This window comes from Lytechinus pictus, chromosome 3, assembly GCF_037042905.1.
Source record: "Lytechinus pictus isolate F3 Inbred chromosome 3, Lp3.0, whole genome shotgun sequence".
Lineage (NCBI taxonomy): Eukaryota > Metazoa > Echinodermata > Echinoidea > Temnopleuroida > Toxopneustidae > Lytechinus > Lytechinus pictus.
The window spans coordinates 280,697-308,150 of record NC_087247.1 but is presented as its reverse complement, the minus strand read 5'-3'; the positions used below and the strand labels follow the sequence as shown (position 1 = coordinate 308,150).

General features: G+C 35.7%; 1 protein-coding gene across 1 annotated transcript; it reads left to right on the top strand.

The window, feature by feature from the left end:
* Positions 1-2,457: 2,457 nt before the first annotated feature.
* LOC135153715 (uncharacterized) lies at positions 2,458-3,825 on the top strand. Its single transcript, XM_064097820.1, has one exon. It carries the CDS (start codon positions 2,458-2,460, stop codon positions 3,823-3,825), a length of 1,368 nt encoding a protein of 455 aa, XP_063953890.1.
* The last annotated feature ends 23,629 nt before the right edge of the window (positions 3,826-27,454 follow it).

Here is a 27,454-nt window from a genome sequence, read left to right as displayed (position 1 = left end):
AATAAAAACTAATTACTATTTCTTGTTAACATACAATACATGCTTATTATGCAGCTACATGTAAAACTGAGGTTTACATGTATCTTTATCAACTAAAATTGCAACATAGAATTTTACGATTTTGTGTGTGTAATTTAGTGAATTTTTTATCATTATTTTGCATTCTGGTAACCTTTTTTCTAAGCCCATTATTGTGGTAAGGAGACTAATTAACGTACAACTCCATGTTATATTTTTATTTTAAAAAATGGCTACCATATAAATCTCAACCACAGGCTTCAATGGACTACATGTATGTTGTCTTATTATTTTTATTAATTTCTTGATTTTATATTCATTTTAGTAAATCCATTATTAGGTGGTTTTTCAGGCATGACAGATCACCAATTCATTTTATCAGAATTGTCTTTATTTATTATTTGATCTATTTTTATATTTCCGAACCGGCCATGTTATTTCCTTGACTTTCATGTCATGTCAATTTTGGGTCTGACTTCCACTTACAAAATGCTACTTGGAAACGAGCTCTGCATATTTGGTGCGCAAGACTCGTCAGTGAGCGGCGGGTTCAAATAATTTTGTGCGGTGGCAGTCACAAAATTTGTCAAGGGGGAGGGGTCGAATCGAAACCACTCTTCCAGTTTAATAAGGATTGTGTTGATTATTATGCCTTATTTGTAATAATTTAGATTTCAGTTACGGTTTTAAAATTGTCACATGTATTATTTTTCTGTATTAATAAAGGCAATTTGCATGAAATATGTATATTTCTTTCCAAGGTTTCGTCTAGCAGCAAGAAGCCTTGCAGTGTTTATCATGGCACAACTTCCAAAGGAAGGTATCTGCATGGTTGCCAATGCTCCAGGAGCAGTGGTGTACCCCAGCACATCTCGTACTTCACGTGGCTCTAGTGGGACTATTCATCAGGCCTTGAAGCTTCTTGATAGTACACTTGAGAACAGGAGCTACGTACATGTAGATCTAAAGCCAATCACAGAGTATGTACGAAACTTCATTATAGATGACCATCATTGTTTGCCCGATGGTGTATACTTTACTTCTTATCTAGCATCTAATCTATTTCCTGAGAGAGCCTGTCTTAATGTTATATGTCAAAGAAACACAGTGCCACATACTAGTACAGGAACTATCCATTATAGGCTATAAAAGTGGCTATTTTGTTAGAATTAACACAGTTATTGTAATATTTTTTTATTTATCGTTATACACTTTTTTATTGGTGTCTACAAAGTTTGTAAGTAAAAGAATATTAAATCAATTTTTTTTTTAAGTGAGATGTAGTTGCTTTCATTTTCATGTTAATTGTCACACCGCCCCCAAAGAGTGCAATGTATTTGTTTTTATTAATGTCTATTTTGGTATAGTTAAGGTCTTCAAACCAATTTCATGCAAAAGTCAATAGTTTTCAGTGTTACTTCTTTTTGTATCATAATCAAATAATTGCCATTATTGTCAAAAACATATACGAAAACATATAATTATGTGTATTTATATATTGTACAGATATATGTATATCTAGGTGTCGTGTACAGGATGAAGGTTTTTAATTTTTCAATTTATTATTGATACTGTTTTTGTTTCATCTTGTAAATCGATTTGTATTTAGATTTGAATTTACCGATTGAGGGCGTATTGTTTTTGTACAGTCATGGAAAGCGTGTCGCTTGTCCGTATAGTTGTTGAATTTATCTAATTTCGTGATACGAGCCCAATGACGTAAGTATTAATTTGTTTATTTCGAAGTTCTTTAGTTATATTATCAGATAAGCCGAGTGGCGTGCTGAAATATTGTTCTTAAGTAATGAAATTAGTGTGTCAAAGTAATGTAGGCCGAGTGAATTTGTTCAAATGAAAACGCCGTATATACGTGTACATGCATGCATTACGTAATAGAAAGCGTACGTGACGGTAGTTGTGTATGAAAGGCAAGCAACTTGAATTTGGCGCCTTCGGGCACGTGGTGTATGCATTGTCATAGCCATGTAAACATAAAGAAGTAAACAGAAATGCATTTAAAGTCGTAGTTGATTTCTTTTATTATGAAAACTGTTTTACAAAAGGGTGAATTTAGGGTGCATTAATCAATACATGACATTTACAGTATGCTAAAACTTGATATGACCTTGAAACAGGTCAAGGTCATTCTTGGTTATTGAATAATTTAAGTTGTAATGCAAGTCAATGTTATTTGCCTGTTTGGAAATCTGTAGACATTATTTATGTGTCATGACATGTTGTCAATTCAGCTTATACAAGTATTGTTTATTCTGTTATTAAATTGCAGATTGAACCAGTCTCATTGTGCACACATCAACACACTATAGACTCGGTCTGATTCTTGGGTTTGTTTGGTTTCGACGTATCACACGCCACATCTACAGTTCAATGTCAGCTTAAGTGTCTTGAGTATCATCCTCCTTTAAGTACGTCACTGCAATGGAAGGCAGCATAGATGAAGAAGTCACCTTTAAGGTCAATAGTAAGCCGGATGATTGTGTAAAGATGGACAGTGTCAACATGCACAGTAACTTTATGAACAGAGATGACATCAGGCCCGAAGACTCTGTGAGTCAGAGGGGTAGTAGCAGTACCACGTCAGCTAGTTGGAGGCTTCGAGGTAGGGCTAGGAGAGCTGCCTTACAAGCGGAAGTTATGGCTCTGCAAGAGCAACAAGAGCTTGAGCTTGAGGAAATCAAGTTAAAACAAAGGAAAGCTGAACTTCTTCTTAAAATGAAATTGAAGGTAGCAGAGGCAGAAGAAGCTGTTTATAAAGGTACAGAGTCAGATGTCAAGGTCAAAGGAAAGACTGATCCTTTAGAACAGGACAAGACTGAAGAATCTTGTAAGCTTGAACCTTCCAGGGACAATTCGACGATGCCGGCCAAGACAAAACTGACACCAACTTGTGACAATTCTTCAACCAGTGAAAGTGATAAGATGATGGGTAAGATGCATTCTGACATTTTCCATCACTTACAGCAAGGACAGAAACAACATCAGAAGCTGTTGGAAGCTATCACCATTTCCACTGCCAACATTGTGTCCTTTGATGGTAACACTTTGAATTTTTATGAATTCATGCGGTCGTTTGACAGCGTCATTGGTAGTTCTTCATTGGACAATAACACCAAGCTACTTAAGTTATATCATCTTTGTAGTGGAGCTGCCAAAGACATCATCCATTGTTGTCTAATGATGCATCCAGATGATGGATACTTACATGCAAGGACGCTACTGACTGATCGATTTGGAAATGCCTTCAAGATCTGTGATGCCTGGATCAAGAAGATCACAGAAGGACCTGTCATACAAAATGATCCAAAACAGCTGAGCGATTTCGCTGATCAGCTTAAGACCTGCGGTGAAACCTTGATGGCAATAGGAATGCTCCGAGAATTAAGCTGTAGGAGTGAATTGGTAAAGATCATTGAACGTTTGCCATTTCACCTGAAGAGCCGCTGGGTACGTCATGTGAAATCAATCAGAGATGTTGGAAGACAGCCTACTATCCAAGATGCAGTTGACTTTATTACTGATGCAGCGGATGAGCTCAATGATCCTGTATTTGGTGCCCTTCTTACTGGAGGACAAAAGAGCGGAAGTACTGACAAAGTAAGAACCATGTCAGGTAGAGGTCAGGTGAGCGTATTTACCACTTCGGCCAATTCATCAACTCAGAACTGCATCATGTGTAATGCAAGCCATGATCTTTTTGGCTGCCAGGAGTTCAAAAACATGAATCCAGGGGAGCGTTTCATCAATATTTTCATCCGACAAGTTGTCAGATCTGACATCCTTCCATGATTTTGATTGGCTGAGAGGCACTGTTCCTATGGTAACTGTCGGATAAAATGGGACTTGTCGGATAAAACGTCCGACAAGTCCTTTCATGAAACGCCCCCTGATGACCGCTTTGATTTTGCCTTCAAGAACAGATTATGTTTCAATTGCCTCTTACCTGGCCATATTTCGTCTAGATGTAACATCAACAGAACCTGCACTGTTAGAGGATGCGATCAAAGACATACAAAGTTTCTCCATACTGGGAGAAGGATGACATCTCCACAGCGCCCTACACTTCTCAGTGCAAGTGACGCGTCTACTCAAACTGACAGCGATGTATCATCCCATGCCAGCTGTAGCGCCATGGGGGCCGGAGTTAGCAGAATCGCTCTTCCGATAGTACCGGTCACTGTTAGTGTCCCAGGTGAAGTAGCAGGAACTATTGAGACCTTTGCTTTGCTGGATTCTGGTTCCACAAACTCATTTTGTCTACAGTAAATAGCAGAGAAGATCCAGACAAAGGGACGAAAGAAGATCGTATCAGTATCTACACTAGAAGCTCCTAACCACACCATGGAATGCAAAGAAGTGAAGCTGAGTGTAAAAGGGTCTTCTGGTACATCAAGCAAGAAGATAGAAGCCGAGTTCCTTGCACGTCCAAGCCTGAATATCAGTGCAGTGAACATGGCAACTGAAGAAGATATATCCAGATATCAACATCATTTTGGTATTGATCTCCAAGTGACAACAGGAAAGGATGTATCTTTACTTATCGGACAGGATATGCCCGAAGCTCTGATGCCACTGGATATCAGAACAGGTGCTCCAGGTGAAGTCTATGCCATCAGGACAGCACTTGGGTGGACGTTAAATGGACCACTAGGAAATGAAAGAAATCTACTGATTTATCAAGCTTCATCTAACTTCGTTTTTGCTGCAGGAAACATACCGCTGGGAGTCGAACCACGTCAAACTTGTAAGCTAGAAAGAGTTGACAGAGATGATAATTGCCAACTTCCATCTCACACCCTAACTCAGGATCTGCAAAATAATCCTCAAGTGACAAGCAGACAAGACTCCCTGAAGACTGGACTGGATAAAAATGATTGTCTACATGCTAACTACAGGGAGGAGATGAAGTCTTTGCTGGAAGAATAATATGCTAAAGAGGTTCTTTATGCAGCTCCTGAGAAAGATGAAGGTCTGGTAGGGCTTTTCTCCAAGATCACAGGCATCGTCAGCGGCAGGCCTCCAACAAGAGAATCACCAAAGGTCTATCATGATGAAGATGCGAATTCGAATCTCTTACTTCTGTTAGACAGGAAGCTACAGCTTTTTCCAGAAGTAACAGTCAGACCAGATGTCTCGAAGATGACTCAGAGTTAAATACAACCTTTAGCAGACACCTTTAAATACTAGTCAAGAGAATACTTACCTCATGTGTAAATTCGAAACGTTGAAACCTTCGCATCGCAATCTACAAATTAGTCGCCTTGTGCTTGATGCCAATGGAAACTCTTCACTTATGTTATGACTGCTTGGAAGGTTTCTCCAGACTCTCCAGGCAAGAAAGGCGTCAACCGCGGCAAATCTAAACTAAAACTAGCATAATTATATTTTACCTATTTCAGGGTTGAACATTATTCTGAAAATACATTATTGATTATGCTGATGTAGAACTTAAAGTCAGGACCTATTTATCAAAAGAAAGAGAAACTTGTGAAATATATGCAATTTATGATAATTGAATCAACAATTGTCTTTGCAAGGATAGGATCAATTTAGATAATCTTGTGCAGTGATCTTTGAACTTATCGCGATATGAGCATTTTGAAGTCATTAATAATCGTCAAAATATGAAATCATATGGATTCTGTTTCGTGAAAGCATTACTATATGTCTATTAAAATTTAATATCATGATGTCGACAGTGATAACATAAAGTGTCAAACTGATTTATATCATCACGGGAAGTTTAATAGCGTGATTGGTAATCTTGTGAGCTGGATTTAACAAGTGACTTTAACGCGGTCAGCGTATCAACAGTAGTCTTACCAGTACTGATATCTGATAACTGAAAACTGATCTGAGACAAAAACTAAGAAGCTAATATGAATAATTTACAAGAAATGGACTTGAACTTATAAACTGATTACGAAGACTGTGTATCAACACATGTGGACTGATTTCTCAGAATATTCGTGTTTATTCATGCATTTGTAAAATTTTGCATGTTGTCATATTCAAGAAATTTGCTCAGTTGACGTGAAAGATGTGACAAATTTTATATGGGTTATGTACATTTAGAAAATTGATAATTTCCAGTGTGAATTGCATTTTTTTTTTTGCAGGTGTTTCTGCATTTATTGAAAATTCAATATATGAAACACAGTAATCATAATGAATATAAAGAAATACAAAAATAAATGAAATAATTACAAATTGCGACGATTACATAATAGAAGAATAATTTACATAGATATACATGTAAGCAATAATATATAAAATAAAATGCAGTGGCTAGCTATCATAAGCAAAATGCTTGAGAGAATAGCAGTGAAAACATGTATACATTTGTATTTTTGTCAGGTCGCCATACTTAAGTTGAATATGGCGAAAGAAGAAATTACCATAAAAAAGGATTGTTATAGAAATTCAAGAGTATTTTGAATTAGTGACAAAGAAAAACAAGATATCAAGGTAGGCAAAGTTTATACAGATTAAATTTTTTTTTTTATAATAGAAAAAACAATTTTTGAGTTATTATATAATGAGATGTTATACAAATGACAATTTAGAAACATCAATGTTGTCGTTATGATTTTGATGAATGAAAGATATGCAAATTTATTATGAGCAGAACTTCAGAAATGTATTGAATGTAATATGCAGCTCTTGTCAAGGCATTTGTAGAGCAGTTTGTATTGTGTAAAAAAAAATGTCAAGAGTTAAACTCTTCATGAGAAGTTCAAGTCGGAGTTTACATTTGTATTATGCAAAAAAAAATGAATGTGTTGAGAACAGCCAGTTTTTATGATTGCATGTTTAGCATAGTAATTTTCTCAGTGTCACAAATGTCCTCTTTTCAAGGAAGGCGTCGTTTTGATTAGACATTTGCAGTGTCATTCCTGGTATATGGAATTATGGTTAGGAATCAGTTTCCTTTTTGTGTCAAATGTTTACCAAAACGATGCTTCTTCAGGCAAGGAAAGTTGGAGGCTCTGAACTTGGTGTTGTTGTCATGGTGACGTTAAGAAGAATGTGTGATATACAGTCATTGCAGTGTACTAAATGCTATTTGGATTTGGTACTTTTCATCTGTCCTTATGAATGCCAAAAAAATTATTGGCTAGTGAATGCAGTTGGTTAAAAAGGTACTCTTCATTGTGAAAACATAAAATGTTTGAGATAGGTTAAGGCCTAATTAATCAGCTAAAGTTGTGAAATTTGGTTTTTGATAAAAGAATATTTCAAAGGTAAAAGTTGTTAATTGCAAATAAAACAGTTGTTAATATGGGAATTCATGATTAATATTTTTTGATGTATTTAATTTCCTAAAGGAATGATTTGTTAAATGTTCAGAAAGGCTTCTCATTTAAGGGGGCCGGGATGTCGTGTACAGGATGAAGGTTTTAAATTTTTCAATTTATTTTTGATACTGTTTTTGTTTCATCTTGTAAATCGATTTGTATTTAGATTTGAATTTACCGATTGAGGGCGTATTGTTTATGTACAGTCATGGAAAGCGTGTCGCTTGTCCGTATAGTTGTTAAATTTATCTAATTTCGTGATACGATCCCAATGACGTAAGTATTAATTTGTTTATTTCGAAGTTCTTTAGTTATATTATCAGATAAGCCGAGTGGCGTGCTGAAATATTGTTCTTAAGTAATGAAATTAGTGTGTCAAAGTAATGTAGGCCGAGTGAATTTGTTCAAATGAAAACGCCGTATATACGTGTACATGCATGCATTACGTAATAGAAAGCGTACGTGGCGGTAGTTGTGTGTGAAAGGCAAGCGACTTGAATTTGGCGCCTTCGGGCACGTGGTGTATGCATTGTCATAGCCATGTAAACGTAAAGAAGTAAACAGAAATGCATTTAAAGTCGTAGTTGATTTCTTTTATTATGAAAACTGTTTTACAAAAGGGTGAATTTAGGGTGCATTAATCAATACATGACATTTACAGTATGCTAAAACTTGATATGACCTTGAAACATGCCAAGGTCATTCTTGGTTATTGAATAATTTAAGTTGTAATGCAAGTCAACGTTATTTGCCTGTTTGGAAATCGGTAGACATTATTTATGTGTCATGACATGTTGTCAATTCAGCTTATACAAGTATTGTTTATTCTGTTATTAAATTGCAGATTGAACCAGTCTCATTGTGCACACATCAACACACTATAGACTCGGTCTGATTCTTGGGTTTGTTTGGTTTCGACGTATCACACGCCACACCATATACCAGGAAACTATCACATTTTTCAAATAAGTGAAGAACTGTTTGAGGTTTCAATATCAAATATGGCACAGTTGGCTCATGTATCCATATGTGACCTGATGAGGTTTTAATTCACTAGGTCAAAGAGGTCAGTAGGTGTGTAATACATTCTTGATGTGGCAATTGTGCAGTTTGACTGTGTAGTCGAGAATACATCTAGGTGTTTTTTTCTCCTCCCAGTAACATATGCAGAAAAGAAAGACATAATGGGTGATTTTGACAATTCATAGATAAGTCGATATAGGTACATTTTTCAAATCACGTTTGTTTTTTGTAACAAGGTGTAGTACATATACTTTGAAAATCTGAAGGGGTGATTATTGAACCGAGATACATTTTCTAGATTTTTAATGAATGACTATCAGTCCAAGAAAATTAGATTAAAAAAATGATTTTCATCTCAATACAACTATGAATGCTTTGAAACTGCTCTTGTTGAAATACAAAATCAGGAGTGTCCTGTGGCCTTGTGGGCAGAGTATTTGTCTCGCCTGAACTAAGTTCAGTACTAGAAACCTACAGCAGTTATCACTTATGTTGGTGTGTTAAAAACATGTTTATTTCTTTTAACTTGCTCTCCTTTCATTATTTCCAAATATGTTCATACTTGGTGCATATGCTACTGGGGTAATACTACATGTGAGCCCATGAGGATGATAGGGTTAAAGGTCATCTAGGGGTCAAAGATCAAATGGTATGAGGTCATCTATCCATTTTTCATTCAACTTCTCTCATTTTCATTTCATTTCGTTTCATTTCGTTTATTTCCATTTTCAACAATTACAGTTTATTTTGTACACTTTAACATATAAATAACAAAACATATTTCAAGTATTCCTGTACAAAAATTATATTCAAGATTATTACATATCAGGTTGGAAATGGAGGAGGCTGCTAAAAAGCGGGGCTTGTAGAGTGCAGCCTCCTAATAAATATTCTTGTAGTTGCATAACATATAAAAATCAAAATAACAACTAGAGCATGAACCAGTTAAATTAAAAGGAAATAGGGGAAATTAAAATAGAAAAGGAAATAAGAAAAAGAGAGATTAAAGGTCTCCAGAATCTAGCCCCAGCACTCACAGACGGACCTCGTTGATCAACAGGAAAACGAAAGAGATGTAAAAGCGTATGTGACATGATAATCATGTTTGATTTAAAAAAAAATACAAGAGTTTGAGTGATGAAGAGTTAAATTCAATGGTTATCTTGGATAAATTTTTTGAACTTATATTTGAAAGAATTAAGGCTTGGTGATTCTTTGATGTTTTTATTAATAGTTCCCCAGAGTCTAGGGCCTTCAAAAGTAAAAATAGATTTTGCAAGGATGGTCCGGGGTAGTGGTAAATGGAATTCATCTGATTGACGTGTGGGATATTTGTGAAGAGTTTTGTTTTTGTTAAATGAAGAATTAAATATGAATGGTAACATATTATTGTTTAGCTGATACATGAATTGACCTAAGTTATATTGGTACAGTGTTTTTATTTTTAGAATGTTGTTGTTAAAAAACAACTCATCTGTGTGAGATCTCCAGGACAAGTTGAAAATAACACGCAATGCCTTCTTTTGTAAAAGTAATATTCTATCAAGGTAGGTTGAGTGTGTATTTCCCCAAACAATTGCTCCATAATTTAAATATGGTAAAATTAATGTTGAATAAAGCATTTTTAGGGAGGAAGTTGGAAGAAAAAAATTGACTTTGTTAATAACACCAATATTGCGTGAAATTGTACGACATATAAAGTCAATGTGTGTTTTCCAAGATAATTTGTTGTCTATTATGAGACCTAAAAATTTTGTTGTAGTAACAACTTCAATGTCTTTATTGTCCAATTTGATATTAGATGGCAATTGTTCTAAAGAATTGCTAAAAAGCATGCATTTCGTTTTTTGTACATTAATTGACAATTTGTTAGCCCTAATCCATTGTACCAATTTATCCAGTTCAGTGTTCAGTACATTTATTAAAATATCGGGGTTAGGATGAGAGTATAGTACATTTGAATCATCTGCAAAAAGGACATAAGATAATATTACAGAGGAGTTCTGGATGTCATTTATATAGATTATGAATAAAAGAGGGCCCAGGAGGCTGCCTTGGGGAACACCCCAGTTAACATTTTGTAGAGAAGAATTTTGTTCATTTATGCTTACGAATTGTTTACGATTTACGAGGTAGTTTCTGAACCACTCCAAGGCCTTCCCACGAACTCCGTAATTTTCAAGTTTGTAGAGCAGTATTTCATGATTTATAGTGTCAAAGGCCTTGGAGAGGTCCAGAAAAACACCTATTGTATGTTCAAAGTTGTCAATAGCTTTTGTGATTTTGTCAATAAATGAGAGAGTGGCATGAGATGTACTATGTTTTTGGCGAAATCCAAATTGAAAATCAGAGATTATATTATATTTATTCAAAAAATTCAATAATCTTGTGTAGATCACCCTTTCCATAACTTTAGACAAAGTAGGTAATAAAGCTATCGGTCTATAGTTACATACATTAATCTTTTCTCCTTTTTTGTGCACTGGTATTATCTTTGATATTTTCATATTGTCAGGCACGACGCCATTACTTAAAGAAAGGTTGAATATGTATACTAATGGATCAACAATATATTCTATAACATTCTTTAATAAAATATTGTCAATACCATCGTGACCACAGCTTTTTTTGTTTTTTAAGTTGTTCACTATATCTATTATTTCATTTCTATGTACTGGTACAAAAAATATAGAATTAGGGTTTGGTTGGTGAATGAAATCTGTAAAAATTTGTTGTGTTAATGGTATATTGTCTGCAAGACTTTTGCCAATTTGTGTAAAGTATTGATTGAATATATCAGCTATACGAAAAGAATCATGAATTTCAACATTATTGTGCTTTATTGTTTTTATGCGTGCTTTTGTGCTTTGTTTATTTATGGCAGTGTTTATTGTTTTCCATGTTTTATTGATGTCGTGTCTGAAACGAATTAATTGATTTGTGAAATATTTTCGTTTTTCACTCCGCAATAATTTAGTGAGGGTATTTTTATATGTAGTATATTTACGATGTGACTTTTCTGAGCGATTAATTTTATCGGCATAGTATAAGTTATTTTTGCGATTTATTGATCGTAATATTGATTTCGATATCCAAGGAAGTCTTGGACTCTTTTTATAATTATTACATTTACTAACCAATGGTACATGTCTATCTAAATTTGAAGTAAAAATTTTCATAAATATATTATATGCTGTATTTGTATCTTGAGAACTGAATGCCTCAGACCAATCCGCGTCTTCAAGACCATCTTTTAAGCTCTGTAAATTATTTGGTGTTAGTCGTCGGAATTTATGTTGCGGGGTATCTTTTTTGCTAACCTAAACGGAGTTCTTGAAAATATCGGGAAATGGTCAGAAATATCAGATAAAATTATTCCAGACTCGGGTAGAGGAGAAACATTACAAAAAATATTATCAATAAGGGTTGCAGATTGGTTAGTAACCCTAGTGGGTTTTGTTATCAATGGTAAAAAGGATGATGAAAGCATGATATCCAAAAATTAATGTGACCTATTGTGATTAGATTTAGATATGTCTATATTAAAGTCACCTACCACATAACAATCTTTATTATAAAAAACCGGATTTTGTAGAAAGTCTTGCAAGTATTCAAAAAAATTATTTGTGTTGGAGTTAGGAGGTCTATAAAATACTGCGATCATTATGTTTTTAGAGTTTGGTACCCGAAGTTCAATGATAAGAGATTCAGCAATTTCATTCATACAATTAAGATCATTGTGAGTAAAATATTCTAGTCGTTCATTGATATAGATACCTACCCCTCCTCCCCGTCTATTACCCCTATGGTTTTCTACAAATGTGTAACCAGGAAGTGAGTATAAACCATCAGATTCCTGTGATAACCATGTCTCAGATAGCGCGATTATGGACATTTTGGTTTGTGAAGATGAATCGGATAAAAGGCGTAAATTGTCGAAATTAGAGCTCAAGCTCTTTATATTCATGTGCATTATTGAAAGTGTATTTGTAGATTTATCAAGAGAATTAAATTGATTTATTGTAAAGTAATTCGAACTTGGATAATTATAGTCGTTATTTTCATTTAAATCTGCAGCTAAATTCATCTCCATTGATACGAGATTTTCAAAAGAAGAATTGTTGTTAGTATTTTGGGTTTCGTTGTTCGGCCTAAACAAATTGTAAAACTCATCATCATTCAACACTGAAAAGGGGAAATTTTCAATCACTGGGAATTGAAAGAGAAAAACACGAAATGCAAAAGAGTCGCTTCCTGAAGAGACCGACAAGACCGCGTGCTCTGAGTGTCAGCGAGGCAAGGACCTGGAGAGAATAATAATTGGACAAAGAAAAACTGGTTACCGGTATACACATTCCTATGAAGAAAAGGAGCACAAAAACATGAAAAGTCATCAGGTAAACATTGGCAATTATATACGATGTCAATTGCATCGTAAAATTTTTGTACTAAATAAGCATAAAAGAGTTGGGTGAGCTCCCGTGAATAAAACAAGCTGGGAAGCCTCCCATATATAGAATAGAATAAGGAATGACACAAATTCAAATTATTCAGGGCATGCTTCCCAGAAAACTGAAAGAAGGTGAAAAGGCATTCGAATGTAGTTATGGTGTTCGTACATTTAAATAAAACTTCTACTCTTACACCTGGTATACAATTTGTTTGGCTTGATCGAAATACCGCTGAATTGATGAATAAAAAGAATGATCGTCTGAGATCCAGATCATGTTACACTGTACATTAATCATAGTTGATTTGTCAAAAACAAATTAACTAAAGCTATCTTTTTCTTATGTAGAATGGTTACTGCTTTTACAAATAATCATGTCCTATATATACGTCCTCAGTGAACAGAGTAAACCTACATGACAAAACTTCAAAGTTCTTTCCTCTTTTGACCTTAAAACAGCAATGTACACTTATGATTATGATCAGTAAAGATTTTTTTTTCTTCTTCAAAATTAAAACTCAAAGATAAAAAAAAAAATTCAGAGTTACAATCTATATTTCTGTTTGAACTCTAAAAAAAGATATTTTTATAAATATATAACACGAAGTTAGGAACCAATTTCAAAATTTGACCGACACCTATAAAACACATCGTTTATCATGTTTCAATTACGGAATAAATTATTTAGACAAAAATAATGCTCTACTGGCTGCAGGTCATTTTCATACTGTAGAATTAGTAAATAAATCTAACTCAATTCATCATTGAACTAGCTTACATCTTCTGTCCAATACAGTTAGCAACAAAAAGAATGGTTATTACTTTAACATCCTTCGTATTTGTAAACAGAAAAGTTAAAAATGCAAAGAAAAAAAAATCATCTGAAATGACCAGGTTCTTTCCTCCATTGGTCTAAAATAAATGTACCATGATTAACATGATTATAATTTATATTTTTATCAAAAGAGCTTGTGTTAATCGTGTGAATGACTACGTCAATAAAACTAAGCAATTGTAATACAAAAGGTCAAACATTTCTATGCACATGATGATATAAATGAATCAAGATTCAAAATCGAAGGCAAGTCTATAATGCACATGACCATCCGTTTATTGGATTGTGAACCCATCATGCCCATAGAGTATTATTTTGACAAATTAAAACCACGAGGGTGAGAAAACAATTCCAAGTTTCAACCGGCACTAAGCATGTCCAAATTTTACTCAGTTGAAGTTTTGAATCTTAATTCAGAGGGGTTTATAAAAAAGATCTAGATGAAAATTTTCTTCTACTATCTTAAAAAAAAGATCATACAGTCATAGTACTATACTTTCTCTCCCATTGTATATTACGCATACATGCTTTCATGAAGAGCAAAATAAGGAAATGTTTACTCTACGGCCTATGTTAAAATTCTAAGTTATATCTTACAAACTCATTCACCTCTTTACAATGGTTATTTTTACTTAAATTTACTTAAACTTAAAGGAAAATGAGAATGCTATATGAATACAAGCACCGCCAGGAGTTAGTCAAGTTAAGGATGTTCAATACTTAGAATTCCCGTAAATTTTAGCAAAAAAGAGTCACAATTTTTCAATGCACATATGTTTTACTATAATTTTTTTGTGTGTGTAAATTAATAGGCCCCAGAGAAAAAATTCTTATGCTTTAAATGGAGATGTAAGTTTTGATTGATATTTAAAAGAAAATGAGAATGCTATCTGGTTGCTACTTCCATCAGCATAGATACAGTACAGGTAAGTGCCTGGTATACATTTACTGGAATCTTCACTGAAAACTGGTATCAACAAATGCGAAATGTTGAGTAAACTCCAGAAGTAAAACCTGTTTCTCATACGGACGAATTTTTTTCACTGGGCATAATTATGTCAAGATGTATAAGTTGAACCGTGGTATGGAATTTACTACATATAAAAAGTCAACATTTAGCGAATGATCATGTGAAAAAATTGTAGTTTACTCACATCCAAATTAATAAGTTGATAAAATATGACTATGATGTATAAACAAATCAAATACATTACATGGGTGCTCTTGGATGAAGATTACTCGGACCAATTAGCCCATCGATCTGGCGTGTGTTAAGGTCTTAAACTGTAAACTCATGCTATAGCGTAACTCGCTCCCTAGCTTATTGAAAATATGTCCAGTGTGTGCGCGCACTGCCTCTGTGTTGTTTGGTACCATTTGTTTGTACACCAACGCACCGGATGCACGCATAGGATCCACGATTTTCTCTAAATGTAAAATATGCTGCAGTCTTTTTAATATCTTATTTTCTGATGAGAATGATGTTTTTTTTTTACTACACGCACACGATCGATCACCTATGATTTTCTCTAAATGAAAAATATGCTGCACTATTTTTAATTTCTTATTTTGTGATGAGAAAGATGTTTTTTTTAATGGACTACAACCCCCCCCAAAAAAAAAAAAAATTAACCAGTTGAAAAAGCATAACCCATACAGAGTGTTTGTGCGTGAATATTTTACAAATTAGATTAACATACATTTAAAAAGTAAAAGCAGGGGCGGCTCTGAACATATATTTTCGTTTGGAGGGGGGGGGTGCAAATAGACCAAAAAAGTACTTAGTATGTCAAGATTTGCATTTTGGTGCAAACGTGTTACCATGACACTACCCTCTACATGAAGTAGTTGGATGTTTTGTAGTAATTTATAGGTTGAGGAGAGTCTTTTGAACTCAGTGATTTCTGTGATATATAGGGTCTTTTCTGCGAGAGAGTATAGCATGCATGCGCTTTGGAAAAGTTTCAAATCTGTTGCAAAATTTGCTTCATGGTGCTAATCAGTTTTAAAAAGGGCATTATTTCGAGTTATTTAAGTGCGAATCGCGACCTTAATTTTTTTTGCCACCTGAAACATGAATACCTTTGATGCTAGCGCGAAACGCGAGAAAAATTGTAAATAATAGAAACTTAGACACTGGACATTCTAAACATTTTGAAAACCGTAAACAGGATAAGTACTACCTTACTGAATAATGATAATTGATTGGGTGCGAATCACGAGCCAAAAATTTAGTGATTTTTTAAACTAAAATGTATTATTTTACTTCTTAAAAAGTATATTAATAGAAAAAGACATATTTCATTTTAAAAAGGCCTCCATTTTGGAAAAAATTAGTTTCCTATGGTTATTTTTGGGGGGACAAGGCGGAGGGGGTGGGGGGCTTGGGGGCATGTGCCTCCTTTTTCCTGTGGGACTAAATGATCAACATAAAACACTGAATTATCAATAAAAATATGAATTGTCCAATATATAGATTATTTCATGAAAATAACAAGTGATAAGGATAGGGAAGTATTAAAGAGGAGAAAATTATCCCATTATTTTCTTTGTGTAACTTAACGATGAAATGACAATATCTTTTTGCAAATAAGAAATTTTCGTTAATTAGGATTAAATTCTGGATTTCATTAGATGATAGTTTAAAGGTTCCCCAAAGCTTGCATAGCTTTAAACAAAAATTGAAAAGCACATTGTTTTCCAAATACATAAACCTCAACAGTGACTTACTTGAAGAATCATTTTCTCTCTCTCTCTCCCTCTTTCTTTTACTCTTATATCAGCTTTTTCATTTTATTTATTTTTGCACTAATATGCACAATAATATAATTCAATTTGTGCGTGTCATTTGTATTTACATCCTATATGTAACATTGTAAGTGTTCAATGTATGCAGTCAAGAAATCAGTGTTTGGCTAATTATGTATTTTACTTTACGAAAAACAAATTATAGGCCTACTATTCATCATGTTCATATTTTCGGGATCTTTAGGGACCATCTCCCCGACTTACTGCACTTAGTTATTCAATACTTTGCTAATTTTCTATACAATGATCACTTCTTAAAATTGACATTTTAATCCAAATGTTCTTTGTTTATCATGTATGTATGTATGTATTATTGTGAATTTTAAATATTCTCCAGTTATTACTATGAATTTGTAAATGAAACAATGCAAATCAAATCAAAGTATGGTACCAATAAAGATATTGTACATCTTTCCTCCTGCGTTGTGCTCGCTTGTTTTATTTTTAGATACATACAGGTAAGTTTTGTAAAGAAAATGATTTGGCACATTTGGCGAGTACGATGACAAAATTGTAATTCTGATACTTCATGGCCCATTCTACATTCGATTACAAGAATAAAAAGATACCCCCAAAAGAAAACAATCCTGGACTCGCACTTTAGTCTATAACTTGTTTCAAAATTGAAAGTTCCCTTTTTGCAAAACGATATATGCAGCCATTTTCTGTTCCCTTGTTTTTCGCAAAACTTACAGGATACTTACATATTTTAAAATATCAAATGCATATTTCAGTAAGCAACAAATATCACTCCTGCATATATATATATATATATATATATATATATATATAACTGCATTCATGAGTGCCTATACAAAAGATACAAGACATTTCATTTTACAAATGGCCTCGAAATGGAGGAGTCGCCTTCAATAGTTTTCTGAAATTCCGAACAGATGACCTCGCACCAAGTTATGTTGCTACCTTGGGCATGTTAACATTACATCAACAAAACCTACATCCAGTCACAGCAAAGTGTCAAATCAAGTGGTGGGCGGACTTGAACCTGGGGTGGATTAGCCCCACTCTTCCCTATCCGATTTGTTAGATGTATCCTATTCATCAGTCAATAAACGCTCGCGCTTCGCGCTTGTGTAAATTCTTTAGTTAATTTGATACACATAACAAAAACTGGTAGTAATTTTTAATTTTCTTGTCTTATTACATAAAATATCCAAAAGTTTGAGATGGTGATTCGCGCCTGTAACATCTCGCAAGGATGCTCTTTTGACAGTAATCACCACAATTGACCAAAAATCGAATTTCACATATTCAGGTTTTAAATTTTTCCTGACCATTTATAAATAAAGCCTACGTAAAATTATGTAATCAATCACTAGTCCTGAAGGCTTTGCTCAACTTTAGTACCACAAAACTCACAACTACTTCACGCAGATGATAATCTCATGGTGAAAATATCCGTTTGCACCAAATGCCCATTTTGACATATAAATTCCCTTTCTTACTCCCCCTCCAACTTTCATGGGGTGCACGCCTTTCCCCTGTGGACTGCACTTGTACCAAGTGGTAGCTAGCGCATACATAAAAAAGGAAATGACTCATTGAACCCTTTCCCTTCTCAATATCTTTATCTTTCTTATTTTATTTCTATCTCCAATTTTGGAACTTTTGAGGGACTAGAGACAGAGTCCCCTTCTTTGCGACAGTGGTTTTAATTGTTAAAGGACAAGTCTAACCCTACAAAAAGTTGATTTGAATCAAAAGATGAAAATCTAGCAAGCATAACACTGAAAATTTCATCGAAATCGGATGAAAAATAAGAAAGTTATGACATTTAAAACTTTCGTGTAATTTCACAAAACAGTTATATACACATCCTGGTCAGTATGCAACTAAGGAGACTTATGACGTCAACATTCTTTCTTTTGTATTTTATTATCTGAAATATGAAACATTCTCATTTTCTCCTTATTGTCAAGTGATACAAGGATTAATTCCTGAACATGTGGAATTATAATTATTTAATGCTATATTCATTTATTTCAGTTTTCACGCAGGGTAGCCCTTTCAGTTATAGAACTGATTTACAAAGAGGCCCTGCAAAATATGGTTTAGTCAAGTTGGTCATTAATGTTAAAACTGTAAAAAATGAATATTTTATCATTCAAACAATTGAAAACAAAAGAAATAGCGAGTGATGGACATCATCGACTGTCTTATTAACATGTCACTGAGTTGTGCATATCACTGTTTTGTGAAAAATAAGCGAAACTGAAAAATGTCATAACTTTCTTATTTTACATCCGATTTTGATGAAATTTTCAGTTATGCTAGTTTGATTTATCTCTACTTATTCAAATCAACGTTTTTCTCGGGTGGACTTGACCTTTAATAAGCTAACCATTTTTTTCATAAATAGTAAACAAAGCAGGATTACACATATGTTATAAACTTCTGCATTTATTGCCATGTCAGAAATGAAAGTTAGCATTTCAAATAGTCGCAAAACAAATCCTCATTAAAAGGATGATCCGGGCTGAAAATATTTATACCTAAATAAATAGATAAATTCACTGAGCAAAATGCTGAAAATTTCATCGAAATCGGATAACAAATAACGAAGTTTTATCAATATTTTGTGAACAGTTATATGCACATCGTCATGAATATTCATTAGGTGGGCAGATGTCACATCCCCATTTCCCTTTTCTTATGTTATTACATGAAATCATAAATGTTTCATTTTTTCATACATGTGTAAATGATGTGTCTCCGTTATGATGAAATAAGTTGCGGCAGTAAATAACTAATGCACTTAATCACTTGTCAATCCAATTTTTTTAATAAACCTAATTTCATATAATAAAATACAAAAGAACAAGTGGGAAAGAATATCATCAGCCTACCTAATGAATATTCATAAATACATGCCTAGAACTATTTTCACCGGCAAAATGCAAATCTTTAATATTCAATAACTTTTTAATTTATCCGATTTTTATAAAACTTTCAGCATTTTGCTTTGTGAATTTTACTCTATGTATTGATATGTAAATATCTCCAGCTGGGACCATCCCTTCATAAGGTAAACTCTTTGGTAAAAATTGTTTATTTGTAAAAGAAAAGCAAGATCTGCAAAGATATCATTTTTTAAATTTCTTTTGATTTTTGGCCTCAGTGCATAGCATTTCTCTATAAATAGGCTAAATCGAAGTCCTGGTTCAAAGATAATTTTAGATGTTTCTCAGTCTTCTCATGCTCATCTTTTCTCATATTCGTCACATCTTTTCATATTTCCACAATACTTTTACTTGCCTCATACCAGTGCTGGTGCTCACACACATTATTCATATATTCTGTACTCTTATGGGGTGTTGCAAGAAACTTGCAATTGATCGCAAGTCAACTTCAGGTCCCAAAATCAATTGAAATTCATGCATTTCATTGCAAATTTGCAACTGACTGATGGCCTGCTTTTTGCATCAACAAGTATAAATTGATTTGCTTTAGTATGAATTGATCTATTACTTATAAATTTGCATCATAAATTTGCAATTAATCGCAAATATTTTCTTGCAACACCCCAACATTAATTTTAAGGCATCTATGAATTTGACATACATCAAGTAACTGAAGCATCACCAGGCTTAAACATTATAAAATGAATGAATGTAAGTCATTATAATAAGCTTAAGATACAGTATATAAAGCACTCAAGAAACACATGTGCATATAAAGTGCTGATGTAACTTTATTGAAGAAAAAATCAACAAAATACACCGAGATGTGAAGCAAATCTAGTCGTCAATATACTTCATAAAACTCTTAGATTAAGAAAGACAAAAGTCATGTTATCTGTATGGGTAACAAATACTCTACTCCACAAAACTATTCAAATAATAGTTTAAATTAAACTACACGATTCTAGGACATCTACCCCCTGGACATCCACCCCCCGGACATCCACCACCCGGACATCCACCCCTGGACATTCACACCCTTAGGACAAGTACCCCCTAGGACATCTACCCCCCGGATATCTACCCCCCGGACATCTACCCTCCGGACATGTACCCTCCGGACATGTACCTCCCGGACATCTGCCCCCAGACATCTACCCCCGGACATCTACCCTCCGGACATCTACCCCCCGGACATCTACCCCCCAGACATCTACCCCCTGGACATCTACCCCCGGGCATCTACTCCCGGATATTTTGGATACGAGGGGTAAATGTCCGGAGGGTAGATGTCTGGGGGGTAGATGTCCGGGGGGTAGATGTCCGGGGGGTAGATGTCCGGGGGGTAAATGTCCTAGGGGGTACTTGTCCTAGGGGGTAGATGTCCTAAGGGGGTGGATGTCCAGGGGGTAGATGTCCGGATACGAAACTGCATATATCTCATACCATAAGACCAAACAATTTAGATTAGAAGGCCACACCCCGATGTGTACAAGACAACCTTTTACTTGAGGTGGAGTGGGCCTGTTTCTATAAAATATATGTACATAAAAGAAAGAGCAATCAAAAGAAACAAACATACTAGCAAAATGATGCTATATATATCTTGTTAAGGAGAACAAAGCAGCAAAATAAAGCAAAGTATAAAGCAAATGAATACTCTGTGAAACTCCTAAAAACAAAACTAGACAAAAGCATTATATATACGACATAAAATTCTTAGAATTAAAAAAAAATCATATACCTGAGTTATTAAAATACAATAATATGGCAAGTCAACTATATATTGTTGTTTGTGGGTGGGGGTGGGACGCAAAGCCAAATCCTCGACCACTAAGCCAGAACCCAATCCTGATACATTCAGAAGCCTGAAATTGATGATTGCACAAACATGAATATCCAAAACATTATGGATCTATATAGCCAAAATAATAACAGTTCCATGTCTTCTGACTCCATAATTACCAGAGGAATACTACAGTGTATATATTGGATATATACAAATTTGATCAATAAAACTGTACAGATATTCTAATAAAAAACTTTTGATTTGAGATCCAACGCGCAATGTTCACTTTCCAACAATGAGCAGCTCGCCACCAACAGGAGATAGGTACCAGTGTCGCCCTGGAATAGACCGGTTTACTAATATAGTCAAATTTATGGATGTTTCTTCCATCGGGGCCTAGTAACGAGTTATTCTATTAACCTGTACCTATTAATGGTATTTCAATACTTGGAATCCACTTTGCATACATTAGTTGTTGCTATTTTCGGTAAATATCAGGCAAGCTTTCCGGTTGTTAGAAGCAACCTTTGTTAAACTGGTATGCATCTTTGTGAAACACCCCTGATCTTATAGTGTAACCCGACTAAAAGTGTAACATGGCCTGATAATATAGTCTTGCCTTGTAATGTAACCCAACATTAAAGAGTAATTAGGTTAAAACTGAAACGTGGTCAACGTAACCTGGGGGGTGTTTCACAAAGATTTAAGTATGACTTAAATCGCACTTAACTCTTTGTGTGCCAAGTTCGCATTTTTGCACAATTGTACTTATTAACTGTACAATCGTAATAATTCATTTCTCCTTAATGCTGGGGCTAGAGGATCTGAAAAACAACAATACTGCTTGTATCATGTCTGAAGACTAATATCCATCGTTCACGCCACTCAAAACTTTTTCATATTATTTTAAAAATTGAAAGAGAAAGATCTACTTTATGTGCTTCAAATTAATGTGGCATTCAAAGAGTTAAATGCCGACAGGTATTTGAAATGCAACGCGCAATCTAATTTATCAATACGCAATAGTGCGCGTCCTCTTTGCATGATCTGACCAATGCGCAATGCGGTCATGGCTTTTATACCTCGCAATACTAGGCATTTAAGTGCGACTCTAAGTCATAATTAAATCTTTGTGAAACACCCCCTGGCCTATATAATGTAACCTGGAATTAAAAAGTAATCTGGCTTTGATAGGCTTTAAAGTGTGATACCTGTGCTTATTGTGTAACCTGGCCTTATAGTTTAACCTGCAAAGAGTTAACTTCTTAAAACAGTAACCTTGCTTTAATACCCCTTTCATAAACCCAATAAAACCTATCCTCCATTTAGCCGCCTAAGAGTAATGCGGATAATTCAATAAAAATTGCGTTCACAAACTCCGAAAATTATCCGCATTATTTTTACGAGCGCCAGGCCTGAAAAAGGCGGATAATCGTCATGACAACTGGACATGCCCCCTCCGATGCGGTTGTGTTGGAAAAGGGTGACCGCACCATGACAATTATCCGCATTATTTGGAAATACGTTCATAAACTCAAAATCTTGTCCCGATGCCGCTATTATGCGGATAATAGCAGCATCAGAATAATGCGGATAACTCTTGTCCTCCTCTGATTTTACGACCAAATTATGCTGCTATTAGCCGCATAATTGGGTTTATGAAATTGGTATAAACCTGACTTTAAAATGTATCCTGATCTTTTATTGTAATCTAGGCTGAGTTGCCTGATAGTGTGATACCTGTGCTTATTGTGTAACCTTGCCTTATAATGTAACCTGCAATTGAAAAGTCATGTGGCTTCCATAGACCTTTTAAGTGTGATTCATGTGCTTATTGTGTAACCTCTCCTAATACTTTAACCTGCTTTTAAAGAGTTGCCTTCTTTAAAGCATAACCAGACTTTAGAGTGTAACCTGGCATTAGAATGTATCCTGATCTATAAGTGTATAATCTGGGCCTACTTGCGTGCAGTATAAAAGACATCACCGCATTGGTCAGATCATGCTGAGAGGACTCGCACTACTGCGTACGGTATTGATAAAAAAAAATTCATGTTGCATATCATGTAAGAGTCATATTAAAATCTTTGTGAAACACCACTGACCTTACAGTGTAACCTGACTAAAAGTGTAACATGACCTGATAATGTAGTTTTGTCTTGTAATGTAACCCAACATTAAATAGGAACTTGGCTTAAAATTGAAACAACTTATAGTGTAACCTGGCTTTACAATGTAACCAAGGTGGTGTTTCACAACGATTTAAGTATGACTTAGGTAGCACTTAAATGCCAACGCAAATAGGCAGTAGTGCGCTGCCTCTACTCATGACCTGCGGTCATGCCTTTTATATCGCACGTAATGAGGCATTTAATTGCGACTCTAAGTCATACTTAAATCTTTGTGAAACACCCCCTGGCCTTATATTGCATGCGTGAGTAGCAGACAGCATGGTAGTCGGATCGCAAGGTGTGCAGCGTCGAAGTTTAAATCGCACGGTAGTCATAAGCCTCGACACCGCACACCTTGCGATCCGACTTTCAAGCTATGCTGTCTTTGACTCACGCATGCTGCGCTTTTTGCCATAGCAACTGAGAAAATAGCGCTTACTACGTACAGCGTATGCATGTTGTATATCATGTACGCGTCGTGCAACTCTGCTGTCTGATTGGTTGGAAGTTGGATTGAGCCTGCCGTTCAGTCAAAAGGATTCGACATAATAATAATATAGGATATTTATATTGCGCACATATCCACCTAGTTAGGTGCTCAAGGCACTCCTATATTACCTGGCTAAGCTAGGCGTTCATAGCGTACACAGCTTTTTAAGGAATTACTTCCTACCGGTGCCCATTTACCTCACCTGGGTTGAGTGCAGCACATTGTGGATCAGTTTCTTGCTGAAGGAAATTACGCCATGGTTGGGATTCGAACCCACGACCCTCTGTTTCAAAGTCCGAAGACTAGTCCACTGGACCACAACGCTCCGACATGTCAAATCCTTACGGTTTTCCTTGCGACTTGTCTCTGACCGGTCTGCGACTCTCAAGCTGACAAGAGCTGCGACGCCTGATCGGGTCGTAAGGTGTGCGCTTGCCTTAAAATTGGTCAGATCATGCTGAGAGGATCTACCTTTTCCTCATCTAAAAATGGGCGGATATCTTTCCATAGGTCCTCTTCCCTCTTCTTGGAAAGTTCCATTGTTGACTTAACTGGGGGCATCTGAAAAAGTATTGGGATGTCCGCAAAGTTCACCATAATTTTTCTTCCTCTGCATTGCTTGCCTTCATGTTCCAGTCATAATGCCTTGTTCCGATCACTTAAATCTGCATGTTGGATGAAAGCAAATGAAAAGTGTTATAAAAATACTTACATTGCTTCATGATTTGGAGAGCATATCGAGATTAGAGTAACAAGTGGAAATCCTCTGGCGGTCTTACCTGCATATATAGCAGCAGTGCTGACTTTGAAAACTACTATAACTCGCACACGATGTTCAGTGATACTTGGTTACTCTTACGTCCACGTTTTATGAACTAGACCAATACACTTACAGAGATATAATGGTAATTCAACAAATACCCCCAACATGGCCAAAGTTCATTGACCTTACATGACCTTTGACCTTGAACATGTGACCTAAAACTTGCACAGGATGTTCAGTGATACCTGATTACTCTTATGTCCAAGTTTCATAAGTCAGATCCATAAACTTTCAAAGTTATGATGAAACAAATTTGTATATTTAATGAGATGTGACCTTTGAACAGCGGTCCTTGAATTCAAACTTTGCCTGTATTTTGGTGTCATCTACCTACATACCAAAAAAAATTTAATCCATTAAATATTTTTCGAGTTTTTGCGCGGAAACCAACTCGCATACTTAAAGAGAAAAATAACAGTAGTTGCAGTAAACACTGATTTCATGAGAAAGTCGGTAAAACCAGGCTTAATTGTCAGCATATCATCGAGGATCTAGATTTGGTACAGTTACATAAACTGAACTTTGTGAAATCTTGAAATCTACGCTGAAAAGTGTTCAGACTGAACTTCCCCAACACAGATAAGCGCACGTGGAACAGTGTATAATTATTGCTTTGAGCGTCGGGCCCGACGCTCTACCCGAATCCTGTGCTTATTTGCTGATTTCTCAGCAATTACACAATTTCTTCCAGAATCCTTTGGCACGTGCGTTTTATTTATACAAATAGACACTTTGGTGGTCATTTCATTGGATTCTGTACTAACTCATTTTGATATCGTTACCAATACTAGCATTTACCTTTAACGAGCTGTGACCTTTGACCTGCGGACTCCGAATTCAAACTTAGCCTGTATTTTGGTGTCATCTGCCTATACACCAAACATTTTTAAAATCCATTAAATATTTTTCGAGTTTTTGCGCGGAAACCAACTCGCATATTTAATGAGATGTGACCTTTGACCTACATGCCGACTCCAACTTGCATATTTAATGAGCTGAAAACCAACTTGCATATTTAATGAGCTGCGACCTTTGACCTGCAGACTCCGAATTCGAACTTAGCCTGTATTTTAGTGTCATCTACCTACACACCAAACAGTTTTGAAATCCATTAAATATTTTTTGAGTTATTGCTTGGAAACCGAGTGGGGGGACGGACAGATGGACGGACAAGGGCAAAGCATAATGCCCCCTACGGACTTCGTCAGCGGAGGCATAAAAACCCAGAATTGTCATGTATCACGGGTGCACCATCTCACTATTAATTTTGTAATTTCAACTTGCTACACTGTAAAAACTGTGGTGTTAAACCTGACACCAGTAGGTGTCTATAGAGGACCACACACAAGTGCTAAAATTACACACTAGAGATTGAATTTAACACCACTTTAAATGTAACAACCAAAAATGTTGTAATAACACCAAATACTGTCAATTTAACACCGGGGTAAAATGACTAGTGTGTTCCTCTATGTACACCGGTTAACACCACAGTTTTTGCTGTGTATCAACCAATGAACAAATTGAGACCTTTGAACCAACTTGCATATATAATGAGCTGTGACCTTTGACCTTTGAATTTGAACTTAGCCTGTATTTTGGTGTCATCTACCTACACACCCAAATTTTTCTAAAATCTGTTGAATATTCCATAAGTTATCATGCGGAAACAAACTCGTATATTAAATGAGATGTGACCTTTCAACAGCGGACTCTGAATTCAAATTTAGCCTGTATTTTTGTGTAATCTACCTTCACACCAAATACTTTTAAAATTCATTAGATATTTTTTGAGTTATTGCATGGAAAAAAACTTGCATATTTAATGAGCTGTGACCTTTGACCTGCAAAATTCTCTGTGCACTATTATTTTGTTCCCAAGCAATATTATTTCGTTCCTACGAAATACTCTTTCGTTCCCACAAAATATCATTTCGTTCCCACGCAATATTATCCCCCATCTCTTTCCGATCCGCACCGCCCGTATATAACACGTGCAGCATAGCAACAAGCTTTGGTATGGTATGCGCTGATGTCTGAGGCTGATGTTGATGGGGGTGATGATGATGGGGGTGTATGATGATGATTGGGGTGATGATGATGATGGGGGTGATGATGATGGTGGTGATGATGGGGACGATGATGGGGATCATCACCCCTATCATCATCATCATCATCACCCCTATCATCATTCCCATCATCATCACTCCCATCATCATCACCCCCATCATCATCACCCCAATCATCACCCCCATCATCATCACCCCCATCATCATCATCACCCCCATCATCACCCCTATCATCATCATCACTCCCATCATCACCCCCATCATCATCACCCCCATCATCATCATCACCCCCATCATCTTCATCATCCCCATCATCATCACCCCCAACATCACCCCCATCATCATCACCCCCATCATCATCATCCCCACCATCATCACCCCCATCATCATCACCCCCATCATCATTACCCCCATCATCATCACCCCCATCATCATCACCCCCATCATCAACACCCCCATCATCATCATCACCCCCATCATCATCCATCCCATCATCAACCCCATCATCATCACCCCCATCATCATCATCACCCCCATCATCACCCCCATCATCATCATCACTCCCATCATCACCCCCATCGTCATCACCCCCATCATCTTCATCATCCCCATCATCATCACCCCCAACATCACCCCCATCATCATCACCCCATCATCATCATCCCCACCATCATCACCCCCATCATCATCACCCCCATCATCATTACCCCCATCATCATCACCCCCATCATCATCACCCCC